General features: G+C 34.2%; 1 protein-coding gene across 3 annotated transcripts in view; it reads right to left on the minus strand.

Moving 5' to 3' along the window:
- The window catches only part of PHIP (PHIP subunit of CUL4-Ring ligase complex), a 135,077-nt gene that overhangs the window by 51,789 nt on the left and 61,970 nt on the right, over positions 1-21,318 (minus strand). For 2 of the 3 annotated variants that reach the window (XM_081828571.1, XM_081828572.1), the window contains exons 16-20: positions 12,981-13,109; positions 11,268-11,493; positions 7,103-7,240; positions 6,261-6,444; positions 1,859-1,976 (exon numbers count right to left, since the gene is read on the minus strand). In XM_081828571.1, coding sequence (XP_081684697.1) covers positions 1,859-1,976; positions 6,261-6,444; positions 7,103-7,240; positions 11,268-11,493; positions 12,981-13,109 — 795 coding nt within the window. The remainder of the gene's footprint in view (positions 1-1,858; positions 1,977-6,260; positions 6,445-7,102; positions 7,241-11,267; positions 11,494-12,980; positions 13,110-21,318) is intronic. The other variant, XM_081828573.1, reaches the window with a different exon arrangement.

A 21,318-nucleotide genomic window follows, 5' to 3' on the forward strand; every position in this document is an offset into this window, starting at 1 on the left:
GCCATCAAAAGGAATGAAATCTTGTCATTTGCAATGACGTGGATAGAACTGGAGGATGTTATGCTGAGCGAAATAAGTCAATCAGAGAAACACATGTATCATATGACCTCACTGACATGAGGAATTCCTAATCTCAGGAAACAAACTGAGGGTTGCTGGAGTGGTGGGGGGTGGGAGGGATGGGGTGGCTGGATGATAGACATTGGGGAGGGTATGTGCTATGGTGAGCACTGTGAATTGTGTAAGACTGTTGAATCACAGACCTGTACCTCTGAAACAAATACATTATATGTTTAAAAAACAGAAGAAGATAACAGGAAGGGAAAAATGAAGGGGGGGAAATCAGAAGGGGAGACAAACCATGAGAGACTGTGGACTCTGAGAAACAAACTGAGGGCTCTAGAGGGGAGGGCTGTGGGGGGATGGGTTAGCCTGGTAATAGGTATTAAAGAGGGCACGTACTGCATGGAGCACTGGGTGTTATACGCAAACAATGAATCATGGAACAATACATCAAAAACTAATGATGTAATGTATGGTGATTAACATAACATAAAAAAAAAAGCTGCATAATATTCCTTGGGTAAACAGATACCATGACAGCCTACCTCTTTTCCACCAATGGACACTGAAGTCATTCTAGTTGTTGCTACCGGAGAAACTATAAATATTGAGTGTACAGACACACATATATGTATATAGATTCACATCAGTACTTTTCTATAAAAAAAAACTTTGAAGAAAAGTACAACTATTGGATTAAAAGCAAGCATATCTTTTGATTTTAATAGATATTACCATATTCTATCCAAAAAGTGGTAGCAAAACAAACTCTCACCATCACTATATGAGTTTACATCCCCATATCCTTGGATTCTGAGCAAAGGAAAAAACCCAACCAACCAACCAGCAACAACAAAAAACCCCCCAGAAAATGAAAGATTACCTCAGATTATACTAATGGGAACCTTTGTGGGGTCCTACTGATCCCAGGGTATGATACCCTTGATAAAGGAAAATATAAAATAGCAAAGGACTACTTGAGTCCTTTAAAAAGAAGAGTCACAAAATAAAAATAGAGTTCTAGAAAAGGACACTAATATACAGGTTTAAGGAACTCAAATAGAAAGAGAAAGGAGAACAAAGCAGGGTCAAGAGACCAGTTATTTTTTGTTTAGATAGGTGCTTAGACGGTGACTTGTAAATGAAAAGATGATCCGTAGTTTACCTCAATTCTGAAGCTTTCAAACTAAGGTGGTTTGAGAAAGAAAAAGAATGGAAGAATGGATAATTGTGATTCCTTGACACTCAAGGAGATAAATACACATCTTTCCCAGATTAGGGCATAAACCAACTAAAATCCATTGGATCCCAAAGTTTCTCCAGAGTAGGATGACAGAGAAACCAACAAGGCAAACTAATAGAAACAACTTACTTCTTTTAATGGAGAAAATAAGAACTATTATTTATAGGAGCATAGCTGACTTACCTATAGTAACAGTTGTAAAATAGAAAAAAAGAAAAAATAGGACCAAAAAACCCAAAACCAAGAAACTGTTTTAGAGTATACAACCAATGACAGAGCTAAAAAAATAAAAAATCTTGCTTAGGCTTATGATATAATTTATTAAATTTAATGGGCATGTTAACAATTGGCATTTGGGGAAAAGGTATACTAGAAGGCAGTAAAATAAAAAAATTAAAGTGGTAACAGATAACCTAAAGAGATAATCAAGAATTAACTATATCAACTTTATTTCATTATTCTTTTTACAATGTTAACATTTTTAATTACAAGAGCCTTAAAGTAGTCACTATACTTATGAAGCATAGTATTAAACATAAAATTACTATTTACCTTTGCAACAGAGGGTATTTTATTTTCTTTTGGAACAGTAAGGTGTTTTCTTTTCTCTTCTGATCTATAAGTTTTTATTTCTTCCTCTCCCTTTGCAGTTCTCCATTCTTCCTGCCTACTGAAAGAGAATTAAAAGCCATGCATGTTAATCTAAACTTTTTACAACTGATTTCACTCTGAAAGGCATGTTCAGTGTCAGAGAGGGAATGCTACTCCTGATGTTTTCTTTTCAAATGGAGGCATGTGATAAAGATTCCTGAGTTTAAGTGCATAGATTGTTAACTCTGGACATTTGGCATTAAATGACTGGAATACTGGAAAGACAGACTATTTGAATTTGATACTACTGCTTCTGTTTATGGTCTCTGGCAAATCAAGTATTCAGTACTGGGAACATGGTTCCTAAGGTAATGCTCTAAGGGTTAGAAATTGGATTTATTTTTTTAAATTATGTCAGTGTAGGGCTGTGATAATCTCTTATGCCATACGGATAGCTAGAATCTTAAAAAAAAAAAGAGGCACAAGAGAACCTTGAGGTTGAATTAATGTAACTCCTAAAGCCCCGAAAGAACTATATTCTCTCCAGTGAAAAGCAGGTCTGGCTTCAGCTACTGAAAAAACTTCAACTCGTTGCAGGCACCGAGCTGAAAGTGAGCAACAGAAAAAGTTGAGAAACGTTGTGAACTTTAATTTCATGGAATCTGAACTTACAAGGGCAAGAGAATTTTATTTTTTACTTTAATTCCTTACAACTTTAAAGTTTTTGACCTGCAGGGGTATTTAATCTTTGAACTTTAATTTTTCCCTGGAGATTTCAGTTGGAAGGGAGTTAATATTCAAACTTGAAAGAATACTACAATGTTGATATTTTATTACTAGAGTATATTAATGTCATTTCACTTAATTGCAGAATCTCTAGCACAGCTGGTAATAATTCTCAATGGAATATAAAATGAGTAAGTTTAAATCTTGTGAAAAGAATGGCCTTGATTTAATTTGTTTCACCATAATTTTTTATTCTTTAATTAAACTTTTATAACTGTAGATTCACATATAGTTTTGAAAAATAATACAGAAATTCCTTGTCTCCTTTACCCAGTTTCCCCTAATAGTAGCATCCTGCAAAACTATAGTACAATATCACAACCTTGATGTTGACATTGATACAATGCACCAGTACTATTCAGAACCCAGTTATACTTCTACTCATGTGTGTATGTATATTTAGTTCTATTCAAGTTTATCAATGTGCAGGTTTGTGTATCCATTACCCCAGATAAGATACAGAATATTTCCATCACCACAAAGATCCCTTATGGTGTACTTTTCATAATCATACCCATACCTTTCTCTCTTCCCCCTCAACCCTTCCTCTCCACAAGGTCTAGCAATCACTAATCTGTTCTCTACCTCTTAGAGGTATTTTAAGAATAGTCCATAAGGTATGTAAACCTTTGAGATTGGTTTCTCACTCAGCATAATTTCCTCAAGATTTATTCAATCTGTTCTATCAATAGGTTGGTTGTTCCTTATTATTGCAGAGTAATATTCCACGGTGTGGATACAATACAGCTAATCTTTTTAACTATGTACTCATTAAGGACATCTGGGTTGTTTCTATTATTGGCTATTACAAATAAAGCTGCTATACACTTATGTACAGGTTTTTGTGTGAACATAAGTTATCATTTCTTTGGGATAAATGTCCAAGAGTGCAATCACTGAATAATACAGTAGTTATACATTTAGGTTTTTAAAAAAGTGCCAAACTGTCTTCCAGAGTGGCCACAATATTTTACATTTCCCCCAGTAATGCATGAGTGATGCAGCTTCTCCACTACCCTCCTTAGCACTGGGGGAGGTTACTATATTTTGGCCATTCTGATAGGTTTATAGAGATTATTTCCATGTGGTTTTAATTTGTATTTCAATAATGGCTAAGGATGTCGAGTATCTTTTCAAGTACTTATTTCCCACTGCATATCCTCTTTAATGACATGTCTGTGTCTTTTGCCCATTTTCTGACTGGATTTTTAAATTTACTGTTGTTTGTTTTTTTTTCTTTTTTAAAAAAGATTTTATTTATCTGACAGAGAGAGAGAGAAAGAGCACAAGCAGGGGGAGCAGCAGGAAGAGGGAGAAGGAGAAGCAGGCTCCCTGTTGAGCAGGGAACCCGATTCTGTGCTTGATCCCAGGACCCTGGGATCATGACCTGAGCTGCAGGCAGATGCTTAACCGAGCCACCCAGGCACCCCTACTGTTCAGTTTTGAGAGTTCTTTATATATTACAGATAATAGTCTTTTGTTGGAATCCAATCAATGTGACTGGATTTAATTTTAATTAATGTAACAGGTCTGACCCACTTAAGAGCTTTCTAAGGGCAAACTGTAAACTACCTATGAGGGGGGCATAGCCCAGGAACATTCTCAAAGTTAGAGTACTAAGTATTGGGGGCAAAGCTCCAGGAAGGTCAAATATCCTTTGAAGTCATGGTCATAGCCCTGCTTGACCATTGGCTCAATGGTTAAGCTCAATGAAAAGGGATAAAAAGGTAAAGAACATATGGAGAGAAACAAATCTTCCCCGCTCCTCCTATTTCCTTCCATGTATAGGGACCTTCATTACCAACTAGCAACTCACTCCTGGCCTCTTAACCTCCTTGCTCATTCTTCTCCAGGGGAAGAAGTGAACTAATTAATTGGTGTGCTCTGGAAGGAAAAACCAGCTTAGTATGGCCCAGTCCTATGCCCTTATTTGCAATGTATACATTTTGTCCTGCATTTTAAAGACCCAAACCCCATTGCCTCACATGGGAAGAAATACTGTGATCCAGTGCTACCTGTGTTTGGGGTTCAGGACTAGGAACACACTTTCATGCAGATGAAAGCCACATCCTTCACAGTTACATCAATAACAAAAAGTACCATTCTGATTTCATCTCTTATTCTCTTGTATGTTCACTTCCTTTAAAACTATTAAGATGGGTGTTACTTATTGCACCCCCTTCAAACCTTAACATTAAAATTAAAAAATGGACAGGGGCACCTGGGTGGCTTTGGCTCAGGTCATGATCCCAGGGTCCTGGGATTGAGTCCCGCATTGGGCTCCCTGCTCTGCCAGGAGCCTGCTTCTCCCTCTCCCACTCTCCCTGCTTGTGTTCCCTCTCTCTCTCTCTCTCTGTCAAATAAATAAAATCGTAAAAAAAAAAAAAATTAAAAATGGACAAAAATCCAACTAAAAATATATTGTAAGAGTTAATTTTTTATTAAGGACATCTGGGTATACTTGTTATCACATAAAGTTGTTGTTCAAATTTATACCTTATTTGTATAATTAATCTTAAATCCTAACACAAATTTGAAGTACTGTCCAATCAAAAAGCATAAACTATATAAACACTGATGTTAAAAGTGTTTTTTAAATTATACAATTACTATATCTTTTGAGTTTAAGAACTAGAAAAATCCTAAAATCAAATTTACATTTTGATCTTCATGTTTCTTATTATATACTATGTACAGTTGACCCTTGAATGGGTTACAACTATCTGGGTCCACTTACATGTGGATTTTTTATACTACAGTACTGTAAATGCATTTTCTCTTCCTTCTGATTTTTTTTTCTTTTCTCAAGCTTACTTTACTGTAAGAATACAGTATATAATACATATAGCATATAATATACAAATATGTGTTAGCTGACTGTTTGTTATCAAGGCTTCCAGTCAAGAGGAGAGTATTAGTAGTTAAGTTTTTGGGTAGTCAAAATTATATGCAAATTTTCAATTGTGCAGGGGGTCAGCATCCCAATTCCCATGTTGTTCAAGGGTCAGTATTAGTTGGATTCATATGGACCACATTCATGAATATTTGCATTACTAAATCACAAGGAATCATAAGGAACGGGATATAAAGTTCCTTTACAACACAGACCTTGAGAATAGAATTATATCAATATTTAATTTATAAATGTATACATTCAAATATAAAAAATAATCATTAAAGAATCATTTTAATATATAAAAAATGTTTATGTAATGTATTACCAACAAATAATGCCATGTATTTTCACTATGAAGTATCTGAATATGGTATGGTTTGTAAAATCTATAAAAAATTATAACAAACTTCATGAAACGTGTTTTAAGATGCAGTTAAACAAGACAAACTAAGATTTAAACATGCTACTCACCTTAACACATCCCCCCCCACATCTTTTACATGAATTATTCCAGAAAAGGACATGACTGAAACTTAATTTTCTTCCAGAGTCATGACTAATTTAAAATACTCTTAAGATAAATTTAAAATAAATTACAAACTTGAAAAGGTACTTTGAAGGCTGTAATTTAAAAATGAACATAAACAACGATGGTACATAAAACTTCACAACTCCCCTTACCTGGCTACACCGGCTGATAGCTCAGGTACCACCACCCTTCGACTCCAAGCTACCAGATCCCGCTCTGTGGCTATTTCACTTCTTGGTGCATTGCTGTGCATTTGCCGTACACCTTCAATTTGTCCACTACGCCTTAGTCCTACATTTGGTGGTGAATGAACCTCTGAGGTAGAACTTACAGAGCCTAAGTGAAAAATATGGTAAGTTCTATTTAGAAACATTAACTTAACAGAAAACAAAATCTGTATTATCTTCCACATGAAACTTTATATTATGGCAAACAATTAAATTACCAAATCAGGAACCAAACCACAGGCAAAAGTTTAATGAAAACAAAACATGGCTATTCAGTTAATTAGACAGTGAATCATAACTGTTGACAGAATTAACATGTAAAATCATTAATTTTTAAAAAATGCTTTGTATTTTGGGAAAACTACATAAGAAGCAAAAACAGACAAACCCAAGAGTATTTATGGTTCATAAATTTGCTTTAACTTTTCTCTGAAAATAACATGTGACAATAAGGGCAGTGAGATATTTGAGAATGTGGAGTGTATTCCATACATTAATGAATAAATTTATTTTTAAAGTTTTTTTAGGTTCTACATGTTTACTCTATGAAATCTGGAAGAATATACATATTTAAAGCCCCATTATCTATAGTTGGAAACCTTACGAACATTTTCTTAGGCATTACATATTTTTAAAAACATGATCATTCAGGCAGCCTAAAGTTTCATTTTATGGATGTGTCATAATTTGTTTAATCACTTCTCTACTGTTCAGAGTTTAACTGTTACAATTTTTTAAATATTTCACTTAAAGCAATCCCTCCTTACCTCTACTTAAACGGCTGGTATTACTGATACCGGCTTCACTAGAACGTCTCAGGTCTTGCTCCTGTTGCAGTCTTTGAATCATGCTGTCCAATGGGCTGATCTCCTGGTTTGCTTGCTGACTTAAAACTTGGTTCAGTCCTATATAATACCACACAAAATGCTAAGGACACTTCAGTCAACTAGTCAAACCATTTTACTTATTAAGCTCACTGAGTCTCGAATTAAACATAAATTTTGCTTGAGTACAAGACCTAAAAAGACCTAAAATGATTAACTTGAAATACACATACATACACAACCAGGAATATGCTAACTCAATCCTAATTTATTACAAACAATGACAAGGATGATAAGGTTTACCAAGTGTTTATGATTCAGGCACTCATATTATCCCCACAACAATGCAATTACACACATATTATTAACTCCACTTATAGATGAGAAGACCAAAATAACTACTCAATGTCACATATCTAGTAAATGGCAAAAGTGGGATTTCATCTTAGACCAGTTTCTTTTAAAAAAGGCAAATGTGATTACCCACTTTCTCAAAAACCAAAACAAAAAAATCTTTATTGCTTCATTTATTCAGCAAATTCTTGAGTGTCTATTATGTGTTAGGAGCTATATACCAAGGAAGTAAGGATGCAGTGGTGAATAGGACATCAAGGTCCTTGACTTCAGGCAGCTAACATTCTTATGGGAAAACTGAACAATAAACCCTTATATAAATGCAGACTATGAAAAATGTTAAAGATGATGACAGAAAGAGAAAATGGGGAGGAGAGATGGGAATTGCTTATGGTGAGTCAGAAAAGTCAAAGAAGCCCTCCTTGAGAAGGCAGCATTTGAACTAAGACTGGAAGAAAAAGAATTAGTCATCCATGTGAGGAGCAAGAAAAAGAACACCCCAGACAAAATGCAAGAGTTGGGACAAAGCCTCTGAGGTAGGGAGTAACTTGGTGTATTTTAACCCACCCTAATTTTCCAGCATCAACACTCACCTCTACCAGTCACATAGGACCACTTGACTCTTCTGCCCTCCTAACAGGATAAATACCTTTATGCTTTGGAGCTTTTATCCATAATACTCTCAATTCAAGTATAAACGTGCAAACACTAACTTATCCTTCAAGCACCAACTAAAATGGCATCTCTCTGATATTTCCTCTGTGAAATCTTTCCAGACTACCCCTGAAAGAATTAGTTGCTATCCTCTTTCATTTCCTCAAACAATATATACATCTTAGTACTCAGCCCAATATAAAAAGGAAGCCTGCTAGTTAGTTCTGCAAAAGCATGGATTGCCTTATTTAATATTATAATTCTAAATCTAGCACAATGGTAGGCATATAAAAATGTTTAATCCTGTTGAATGAATTAAAAAAATGTGTGTTAGGATATATATGAAAGCACTGCCATGAGAGAAGGGAGCAATTAATAGCAGGTGAGTGGGTATATAAGAAATGCTGTGATGAGATCAGACTTTTAGAGTGGGCTGGGAAGAGAAGATACAAAGGACATTATGAAATGAAGAATTAGTAGTAAAGAAGATACAAGGAAAGGGAAAGTTACAAGTCTTAAGCACATAATGTTATTTCATTTTATAAGAAAAAACTAAAATTCAATGGGATAACATAAGTTGTCCAAGGTCACAAAGCTAGAGAGTGGTAAAAGTAGAGGTAAAAGTTAAAATGCCTGTGGATGCTTCTTTCCTGTTATGCTGCTGGGAAAACATGTCATGTTTGAACATCAAGGAGTAATCTGATATAGCTAAAGTTGTAACTGAAGAAGCATATTTAAAGTGTATTACTCAAATATAAATGTAACTGTAAATATAACACAACTGCATTCAAGCCAACTTATCATTACAGTATCCATTATCTATTTTTACCTAATTCTAAGGGATTTCCCAAAACAAATTTTATCACAGATCTAGATTTACAAATAGAAAAATAGTTACAAATGATGCTAAAGTTTTTCAAAACGTATTTTCTTCTCTCCTATATTGTACTTGGTTAAGTCAAAAATAATGCAAGAAATGATGTTTTACTTTTAGGTTTCTTTTTTTTTTTTTTTAAAGATTTTATTTATTTATTTGAGAGAGTGAGAATGAGAGAGAGAGCGCATATGAGAGGGAGGAGGGTCAGAGGGAGAAGCAGACTCCCTGCTGAGCAGGAAGCCCGATGCGGGACTCGATCCCGGGACCCCAGGATCATGACCTGAGCCGAAGGCAGTCGCTTAACCAACTGAGCCACCCAGGCGCCCTACTTTTAGGTTTCTGTGAGAAAACTTTTAGGTTTCTGTGACCTAGAACACTTAAATATTCTATGACTCACTTTGAACCCATAATTATTGTTATAGGTTCTCTTGTGGTCCTGTACTAATAACTAGTGTCTAATTCATTTTCAAGATCAGGTACACTTTTTTTACTATAAGGGAAGCTCAGTAAGGAAGAAAGGACAATGGACTAAGAGTCAGAGCTGCATTTGAATCCCTGTGGTTCCATACACTTTAACTCAAACAAGACATATGTTGTTAAGCTTTCATTTTCTCAACTTTTAGAATAAGGATACCATAAGGATTAAATGAGATATTTATGAAAGCCCTATACAGTTAAATGGAGGAAAAAATTAATAGCCATGATAATTAAGTAGCACTGATATTTTAATAAATGAGTCCTTTCCTTATTTCCCTGTGCCTGAAACCTATTTTGAGACCTGGGCAAGATCTGATTCTATCCAGTTCCCCTCTAAGAGACTGAAGACATTTATCTTTATCTCAGTCCTATGATCAAGTCTTCTCTAATAATTTAATAATTGAGACTTCTCTAATCTGAATACCTGCCTAAATTTCTTGAATATTACCTGTTCTTAGATTCTCTGAGTTCATGCTATGTCCATGTATGAGACATTTTAGTTTCACATACTACAGACATTCAGGTCTGCTGGATTGTACTACTCTCTGCAAGTATCAGCAGAAACTATTCTTCTAATGCTTCCCCTCACCCTCCATCCTGAGTGGGCATGGCCATCTTCAAGAGCAGCCCTTCCTATCCAGTATATTCATCTTCATTGCAATTTCATGCCCAATCCTTAAAGGAAAATAAGAGATGGGTCTTCTATAATGCAGTGAGACTGGTTTTTCTGCACAGCTTACAGAATCTAAATTCATTATTTAAAAGTTACTCATTATGTATTACATCTCTTATGTGTCCTTTACATATATCTACTTAGAAATTTTGTCCATTATGCTAGAGTTCAGAACTTAAAATATTTTCATAAATTCTTCTCTTTTTAAAAAGATTTATTTACTTATTTGAGAGAAAGAATGAGAACACAAGCAGGGTCAGGGAGAGGGAGAAAGAATTCTGAAGCACTTAGGGCGGAGCCAGGCTTGGGGCCTGATCCTGTGACCATGAGATCATGACCTGACCTGAAACCAAGAGTTGGATGCTTAACTGACTGAGCCACCCAGGCGCCCCTTCGTAAATTTTTCTAGTTTAAAATATAACAAAGATTCATAAATTACAAAACTGGTTTAACCTTTCATAACGGTTTCCATTACTTTCAGTTAATAAATTAGTGCTACATCTCTTGTCAAAACGGAAGGTCTGCAGACCTTGTCTCCATTTCAACTCCCTTTTAATTCTTGAACTAATTTGACTTTCTTCCTCCATTATTTCACTAAAACAGCTCTCAACACTTTCATTTCTACCTTACTTAAAATTTTTAAAAGTTGATCATTTCTTAAAACAATCTTCAACATGAATAAGACTATCTAGTCTTATTCTCTCTTTCACATACTACTTTTCCCTTTAATAACATTTATCACAAGTTTTAACTATTTGTTTATAACTGTGTTTATTAATCTTACTCCATGAGAACAAGGATTGTGTCTGATTAATTCCCTACTGAATACCAGTTTAGCAGGTGTCTAGAGAAGATGAATAAATAAATGACCAAGATTATTGCTTTAACTCTCCAATGTTTCTTAATTCTTACAGTACATAATTCAGCATTGTTTAAAGGACTTTAAAGAAATTCTTAAAAATAATTTTACTTCTCATTTGTTCAAAACAGTAACAAAGCTTTACCCAATTAGCAATTTTATAAGACATCATTAGAAATGGAAAATTTGGTTGTCTATGAAAATGTGCATTTACCTGAGGAAGTTACTCCCATCTGAGGGATGAGTTGCTCCTCCCTGCAATTTTCACGACCAGGAACTAATCTCTGATATCTTGATGGATGAGGATTACCATCAACATCAACCAAAAAAGGGGGAGGCATGAGATGAGGTGCTTGCTGAGTCTGTTCATCTAATACAAAATTGTTGGCATCACGAATAAGGGGCCGATAATCACTATGAAAGAACATCTGATCTGCTATCTGTAAAAAAAAAAAAGGCCCATAAAAGATTGGAAAAATAAAAATTTATCATTATAAATTTCTAATGGAAGGCAATGTCTTTTTTTTTTTTTTTTTAAGATTTTATTTAGAGTAGGAACACAAGCAGGACGAGTGGGAGAGGGAGAAGCAGCCTTCTGGCTGAGAAGGGAGCACGATGCGGGACTCAAATCCCAGGACTCCGGGACCACGACCTGAGCTGAAGGCAGATGCTTAACAACTGAGCCACCCAGGCGCCCTGGAAGGCAATGTCTTAATGTAAATCATGGTATTAAGCAACAACATAAAAAAATATTCTTTTCTTGAGTTAATGGTAAATAAGTCTTTATTACACTTCTACATTAAATTTTATTATCAGAAAAGCAGCTGCTTTGAATTTTCTCTGCAACAAGGAAAAGACTATACATAAAATGCTAACATGATAATTAAAGTTGTGTAATTTCAAATTAAATGGCAAAATCAAATCTAGGTATAAATCATTCAGTGGTACTACTACTACTTTCATAGAGCTACCATGCATTATCTTATTTTTTAAACTATTAAACATAGTAATTACCTGTTTTGGCATTTTGCAAAGGGAAATCACTCAATTAATTTATTCTTTGAATTAAACTCCAATGAAATCACTTACACAATTTAAGAAAACCCTTAAGTATACAATAAATGTTGACTTATATATTAACATAAAAATCAACATGGCATGATCTTCCAAGAGTTGATGAGCCTTTTCCCTAGATTTTTTGAAATAACACAAAATTATTTATATGAACTCATGCCTGACACATCTGTAACTTCAAAAAAAAATTTTTTTTTAAGATTTTTTTATTTATTTGACAGAGAGAGACACAGCGAGAGAGGGAACACAAGCAGGGGGAGTGGGAGAGGGAGAAGCAGGCTCCCCGTGGAGCAGGGAGCCCGATGCAGGGCTTGATCCCAGGACTCTGGGATCATGACCTGAGCCGAAGGCAGATGCTTAACAACTGAGCCACCCAGGCGCCCCTGTAACTTCAAAATTTTATTGGTTTATTTGGAATTTCTTAAACTATGAACTATTCAATTTTTAGGTCTTTTAATCACTAAGATAAGCTCTTTAATATTTAAAAATATTAGCTATTATCAGTAGACCATATATTTTTGAGAACCTCATTGAAAGCTACAGATTTATACCCCAGCCTGCTCTTGCAGGCTACGTAGTTATTCCTTCTTGAAATGTAAAGATGATTAAATAAGATCTAATTATTATCTAATGTCTGTTACAGAGAATAGGACTTTAAGAACTGCTGTGTTCACCCTCCTCTCTAAAACTTAAGTCTCTAGAATACTTAAAATATGAGTGATTCTTCAAGCTTGAGACTGAAAGCATAAAAATGATGCTCACCCACTCCCGAAGAAATACAATCCCTAACCATCCATGAATTTAAAACAAATAACCAGGAAAAAAAAAAAGATACAGAATCATCATACGCTACCTTGTCATATTTACTACTGGAGCCAAAGCCAAAAATTAGAAGATGTCCATGAGAGTCTGTGCATGCAAAATGCTGACCATCAGGAGAGCATTTGCAGTCAAATACCGCACCATGTCCTTGCCCTTCGATCTGAAATATATTTAACCAACAATCAGAAAGTTGCCATTAAAATATAAAGAACTGGTCACTGCCGTTACTAAAATTTTATGATAAAAGAGATGTAGAAGTATACATCCCAATGAAGTGAAGGTTAAGTATAACAGAGTAGAGTAACAAAATTTGTGAATATTCATGAAAAGTGCCAGATTAATAGCCTTGAAAAACAAAGTGTTCTCTTTATGCACACACAGACCAGACACAATTCAGGAAATAAAACATCAATTTCCCCCACCCATAGAATTCTGCTTCATGTCTTTAAGCCACATTTACAATGTAATTGCACCTTACATTCCATCTTATCTGCATTTAATCAAGCCCTTTCAGCAAAGGCTGACAATGTGTCGTAACTGCAGCGATTTTTTTTGTTAACTCTTGGAAGTAGTAGCCAGAGATCATTGCTCACAAGACACTAAATTTTTTTCTTTTTGGTAATAAATTCCCTTGATGGTCTGACTCATCTTTTAAATGGTGAATTTCAAAGGTTAAAGAAAAGGTTTTTTTTACCTGATAACTGTTTTCTGTTTTCCAGTTCCATTAATCCAGAACGAATGGGTTTCTCCCTGCAACCTGTCAATCAAACAGAGGTGGCCAATCACCACTCTGAATTTTTTTTGCTCTCAGTGCTTCTTCAGACTATGTTCCAGTTGAAACTTCTGTAGCAGTGTTCTGAAAGAGGTAAAAGTTCTAGCCTATCTAAAGCACATCTAGGGACTGAATTTCAGAAAACAACTAAAATAGGGAGTTGACTCCCTAACAAATAACAACTAAGGATGATTTTCAACAAATGCGATTGGATTTCTGGATTAGCAGAATCGGAACACACACACATTATCAGGTAAGAAATACCTCCTCTCTGTTCCGGTATCCACTGATCTAGAACAACTGAATTTTACTAGCAATATCCCAATATTCCAGGAAATGCTTAGAAAAGAGAGAAGTGGTAATTTTCTTTCTTTAGTGTTAAAAATATGGCACAGGGATGGATGTGCAGTTCACCAAATATGGAAGTGAAATTAAAATTTAGAAGAAGAATAGTTGATTTCTCAAGGAAAGTTTGCATTTTGGTCAAAAGAGAAACTATCACTCTAAAAGAAAGGGTTCTGCCTAAGAAGTTAATATATTATCACAAATGGTGCTGACTCAAAAAGAAAACTAGTTTCTCTTTAGAGCTTGTTGAAAAGAGGGAAAGAGTACACTGGTGTAATGTATTTTGGATAGTGATAATAATGGAAAAGAAATAAGAGTAACTTTCCTTAAAATTCATCATATGGAAGAAAATCGGTAAACTAACGACTAATACACTTAAAGATTTACCATACAAGCAAGAAAATGAATCATAAGTGAAACAGGATCATTTCTTGGTTGTGAAGAAAGTTGGAGGAAAAGACAGGAGACAAAGGGAACGGATTCCAAGTCTAGCTTAAAACTATTCAAAAACGAGAAAGAACTATTTCTCCAAATTAGCATACAAGCATTAGTAAATATATGTATCTTAGAATTTGCCAAAAATGAGATACTACAAATGCAGAAATGTCAGGATCCAGGTCTCTTTTTCAATGTTTTCTAGGCAAAATAAAAAGTTATATGAACTATTATAAATAACCACTTGAAAAACTTTTATCTCTAGAAAGAATTTTACATCAAAAATTCAAGACTTAAGAATTCAAACTGCCTTGGCTATGTGCTGTTTTTATTTATTTCAGTTCAAAATTTCATAAAAGATGAAAAACAAAAAAGCAACAACTTATAAATCTACTTTAATAAATGCTTCCAGAAATGTAATACTATTGCTATAAGCCTATGGTTACAATTCTAAGTACACAGTAGAACAGAGGAAGAGATCTGAAAGAAGTCTGACACAGCAATGACAAAGGATATTTGATAGATGTTCACGAGCATGGTAGCCTTCATATGATGTTTAGGCAACCTTGCTCTACATATTTTTTTTTTTTTTTGTGGGGCAGGCTATATGAGGATCAATCAACCCTATTTCTATGCTGTCTACCAATGTTGCCAAATTTACAGTTAGTAGATCTCTAAAAGAATACTTCGGAGATGTGGAACTTATAAAACTAAAAAAGCAAAGAAAAAATATCAATCCTATTGAAGATCACTGTTTCCTATGTAACACATGACATTTGAATATGGCAGGACAGTATCAATTTTCTTGGTATAAGGCATCTGTGTAACTTCAAAGTGACTTTTATATAGACAAAATAAAAGTTCATTTCCACAACATCAGAAAAAAATAAAAGCACATTATTTGCCATTATTCACTAAAGGAGGCACTGAAAGAATCTACTCATGAATCAATCAGAAAAGCTGTCCATAATCTTATTAATTAAAATGTCAAATTTATCTTTAGTAATGGCTCCTCTGATAATAAACACATAACTACAAAATGCAGACTAGGCTTTCCAGTTGATACAAAGGAGAAAAATACTTTACTTTCCCTATATAACTAAATACACTGTAACTGTTTTAATGATTATGCTGTGATTAAGGTAAACCAAACAAAAAAGAAAAAATGATTTCACCTTCTTAAATCAGGCTTAAAGTATATAGAAGAATTCCAAAAGAAAAAAAATTTAATAATGAAGGCACTATAATTCATGTATAACTAGAAAACAATGAAGCTTATATTCAAAACCCAAAAGGATGAAGGGGGGCCTGGCTGGCTCAGTTAAGTGTCCCACTCTTGGTTTCGGCTCAGGTCATCATCTCAGGGTCCTGAGATCGAGCCATTAGTCCAGCTCCGCCCTCAGCATGGAGTTCGCTGGACTCTACTCCTCCTCTGGTTCTCTCTCTCTCGAATAAATAAATGAAATCTTAAAAAAAAAAAAAGATGAAATATCTTCTCTATCCACATTAAAGTTATACGGGCCTATCATAAAATTAAATGTACTGCTTAACCCAAGAATAAGTCAACATAAAATTTAATATTGTACATAACTTATGCCAGTATTTAATGTATGCTGTAGAAAATTAAAAAACAGAAAGAAAGGAATAATAATGACAAATTTTCCAAGTGAATTTTAGATGAACTACCTCTCATAAAATCAAGCACGCTTAAGAAACATTTGGGACATATGTAAATACAGACCACACAATAAAACTCATACACATTAAATCACAATTAAGGAAAGCTGAGAAAATCCAGGCTGTGGTATTTACCAATAAGTGCAAAAATTTCAAAGAGAATAGGAGTTAAAATAAAAAATTTATTCAGCAATTATGATACAGAAGTTATTTTATTTTTAAAGCAAGAGATGAAAGGATTAGACAAGTTAAAATAGTAATTCCTCTGTAGGGAAATTCTCATACTGACTAAATTCTAGAAATATTTCCAAGAAATGAGTAGCACAATCTTATTTAGAGATTTATAGTGAATTTGAAAAAATACAAAAAGAGCTTTGATGATGATGATGTCATATTTAATGAAGTACGCTAGTACCTTTTTCAAGGCAGAATACTATCCGCAACTTCTAATGTAATTTTTGTGAAGTAGAAAATGAATAATTAAAGATGAGTAACTAAATGAGGCCTACAACCCAAGAGACTTCTCTGGTAATGGGCAAATCACCTAATTTCTCTGTGAAATGACAGAGATAATTTAAATGATCAGAGTCCTACCTCGTTCTAAAATTCTAACATCTGATATTCAGGAAGACTTTTTGGAAGAATTAGACAAATCTGGAAATGAGGTACGCTAAAAGTCCTAGAATGCAGACTAAAATTACAGGGTCTAAATTACATCAGTCATGAGGATCATACATACAGATGAATATGACAAGTATGTCATCTTAGAGAGACTCAACACAAATCAGGAACATGGGCTATCTTTTTTTTTTTTTGATTATTTATTTATTTATTTATTTATTTGAGAGAGAGAATGAGATAGAGAGAGCATGAGAGGGGGGAAGGTCAGAGGGAGAAACAGACTCCCTGCTGAGCAGAGAGCCCAATGTGGGACTTAATCCCAGGACCCTGAGATCATGACCTGAGCTGAAGGTAGACACTTAAGCGACTTAGCCACCCAGGTGCCCCAAATTACGGATCTTTTAAGTACCCTAATGATTCTGTGATATAGACTCATATCCCAAGAATAAAGCAGCTGGGAAATGGAATTTATGCTAAGAATCACCCTTACAAAATCCTTATGTATAAAGAACTTTTTTTTTTTTTTAAGATTTTATTTATTTATTTGACAGAGAGAGACACAGCGAGAGAGGGAACACAAGCAGGGGGAATGAGAGAGGGAGAAGCAGGCTTCCTGCTCGGCAGGAAGCCTGATGCGGGGCCCGATCCCAGAACCCTGGGATCATGACCTGAGCCGAAGGCAGCCGCTTAACGACTGAGCCATCCAGGCGCCCCTGTATAAAGAACTTTATAAGTTTATCTACATGGGGAGAAATAAACTTAATTAAGAAAATACACTAGATACTGAAGACAGACACTGTCATATATATGATTAAAATATGCTTTTGCCATTTTCTAATCATTATGATAGTTACAGTGTAAACAAAAAATATATCTTAAGGGAAGTTATCCACTCTAATAGTCTGGATGTCATCAAATTACTTTGAAAGACCTTTAGTAAATGAATGTTTCCTTTAATACTGAAGATTCTTTAATTTATAGTTAACATTATTACATATGAATTAAATAATGAATTAGAGATAGCTATTTAAGTAGTGCCAAGGTAAGTAAATTTGTGTAAAAAAGGAAACTGCTGTAACTGGCTTGATAGAACCAACAGATATATAAAAGTGATTTTGAAGAATCAGCTCTAATTTTCATCAAAAGAACATTTATTATCAAAATAACTCATCTTCAAATTTAACAGCATTCTGTTTACCCATATTCTAATTTCACTGAGGGATGCAGTATTATTAATCAGTCCTCCTTGTAATCTATTCTCCTCCTTTGTCCGCTAACATGGTATTAGCATGGTACCTTTCTAACATATTCTCTAGAGATTTTGATCTCGTCTCCATTTGCTAAATATGACTACTTCTAAAAGTTTAGTTTTAAGCCCTCCACACTCCTCTATCTCCATGAGGTAAACAGCATTCTCCATGGAAGACTTCAACATCTCTTTTCATTCCTAGCCCCTCTAAGTATTCTATCTCCAAGTGTTGCCTGGCCATTTCCACACAGGTCATCCAACACCACATCACAATAAACAGATAAAAGATGAACTAAAAAAATCAGTTTTTCTTCACATCACTCATATTTCCATTAATATTTTTTAATACTCTACACACATTAATTTAATCAGTTTAATTTCAATTATTAAATCTTCTGTCATTATCCAGCCCTAATCCTTCTATCAGTCACAAAATACCAAGTCCTATACACACATATTTTTCTTTCACAAATTTCCTACCACCCAACCCCTATACATTTTCATTGTGATTTCACTGATAATAGTAGTTATTCCCCAACCTATTCAACTTTGTACCTGAAATACTATTGCTGGCAATCAAACTTACTCCTTTGTTCCCTTGTTTCCAAAATGTAAATATAATCTGCCAAAAATCCCACTATGTTAACTACTCTTTACACTAACAAGACAACATAAGGCCATCAACAATCCACCTCAACTTATATATTTTTCATCTTATCAAAATCTCTTTAAAATCTATTCCAAACATTCTAAATTACTCTCTGCACATCTTAACATTTGTTACTTCCTTATTTATAATATTCCTCTTATTTATAAAATTAAGTATCTTTCTTACTGACTCAATTTTTATTTTTCAAGACACAATTTTAGTTCTTCCTCCTCAAAAAAACTTTTTCTGACCATCCACCCTGAAGTGATCCCTCCAGCTTCAGATATAGCAATTATCTCTCATATGCCATGCTACCACTGCTGGCTAAAAACAAGGACCATCTCTTATTCTTCCTTGTGGTCCCCATGTTTGTCCTTATGCACAAAACAAACACTCAAATATTTGCTTAATCGAAGTGTCTTTCACCTGTATGTTTACATTCTGTAGAATTGTACAAATTTCCCTGTAGAACTACCAAATCTCAAACACCCTTGTGATAGTAACTCATAGACCATGTCAAAGAATTACATGAAGTAATTCACTAAATATAATACAAGATGACAAGATACAGAGACAAACTCACATTCATGGCAACAAATTTTAAGATATGTTTTTGATACCAAAGATGAGAAAGAGACAGACAGAAACTAAAGAACCCCAGAAACCTGAAAGTGACAATAACTACAGTTCATACTCAGAAGATTGAAGGTAATTCCTTACCCAGAGAGGCTGAAACAAGGACTGGAAGCATCAAAGAATCCTTTTAACATAGAGTGCAGATATATGGCATCTTGTTAGATGATGAGAGATAGGTAATGAAAGAGATGGAAGGATGAAAGCAAAAAAAGGAAGGAGAAGGAGAGAAAGAGAAAGATTTATCTTGAAATCTTGATTCACAAGAGAACACGATATGAGATTACTATTTTGAGCTTCTCTTTCTGCCTTTCCTAGATATATGCAGCTACAATTGTCTAAAACTAAAGTAGAGGTCACACTGAGAACATATTGTCAGAAGTATGCATGTGCAAAAATTCTGAGTGGTGGATTGGCAGCCTCTGCTTGTTTGGAACGTTGCAAGGAGAAATATATTGTTCTGGATTAGTGGACACTGGAACATTTTTTAAAAATCTCAAGTAAAAGAAAGGTTAATTATAAAAATAAGGAAAATTTTAATTAAATAAAAATTGTTATTTGGAATTTACTCATGAAACAACAGAAGTAAAGCAAAACTCAAATTCAGTAAAATTGCCTTCTAGAAGGAGACATTATACTCTTCAATTAAAATCAAAACCAGACAAGAGGCAACAAACTACAGCTTTGAGTAACATGACAGAAACAGAAAGATATGGAAAAAGAGGGAGTCATAAACACAGCTAGAATAATAGAGGAAAAAAAGGGAACAGGAAAGATAAAGCAAAAGCAAAAGCAAAAGCGCCAGAAACATGAGGAAAGCAATTAATGTGGGGTCTACAAATCCCACTCCAAACATCTTTTACTTACTAATAATCAAATGTCCTACTAAGAAATTTGAAAGTCTCTTTTCAAATTAATTTATTATTCATTTAAACTTAGAGTTAAAACTTAGCTATCCTGTGTTAATTTAAGGGAAAAAGAACCATAAAACAACTTTGTATTAAGGAACATTTATGGTTATATTTAAGCTCCCAAACCTGCCTACCTCTTTCAGGGAACTGGAATATCACAAAATCCTTCAAATTCACTTCAGAGAGTCTGCACACATTTTCAAGTTATTTCTGAGAATATATCTGCCTTTTAACATTTAACTGAAATTTCAGAGCCTTTAAACTAGAGTTTAGAACAACTCTCAAAGCTGTACTAGGCTTGCTGCACTATATCTGAATAGTTTGGAATATTCTTAATATATATTATCTCCCTTCAACAAAATATCTAAATATACTTTTATCTTGAATACTTAAGTTATATAAAGACTGTTCAGCTATAATATGAGTAACTGACATAGTTTTTAGAGGACTGTTGATAAAGAAAGCTTAAGGGCTGGAATTTATATATATGTGTTTTAAAAAATAATAAAGCTGTCTTATCATAATCTTCTCTACAATATTCTCTTTAGTTTCATTCTCTGATTCATCAAAAAAAAGAAGAAAGGTTCAAGGTTTCCACCTTAGGTACTTTTCCAGCAAATGCCATTAAAAGTTTATTTTAAGATTATTTTTAGTTAAAGATGAAACAATGGTGGGGAGGGAGCAAGGAACATACATTGCCTATTCCACTTTATGCTGTGTTGTATCATCTCACTTGTCATATACTTCTTGTATATAACAAAAGCAAACCCAACACTTACCCCTCTATCATTCAGATCCTCTATTAAGAGGAAATCTAGCAGTAAAGATAAAGTAACTCCATCACTTTTTCTAGACAATAGTACTAGCAAGTTGAGAATCTATTTATTAGATTTTGAAATTAAATAATTAGGGGATCATGTAAGCAAACAAGGAATTAAATCTTTATTGCAATTCTTAATTGCAAACCTTGTTTACAAATTTAGGTGGTCCTAAAATAAAGTGTCAGATTTTTAAAAAGTATAAGTCAAGGTTTGATACAGGAAAAAAAGAATTTGAATATTACCAGAATGATGAATA

Source organism: Leptonychotes weddellii, chromosome 8, assembly GCF_054177405.1.
Source record: "Leptonychotes weddellii isolate Sample4059 chromosome 8, ASM5417740v2, whole genome shotgun sequence".
In the NCBI taxonomy this organism is placed as follows: Eukaryota; Metazoa; Chordata; class Mammalia; order Carnivora; family Phocidae; genus Leptonychotes; species Leptonychotes weddellii.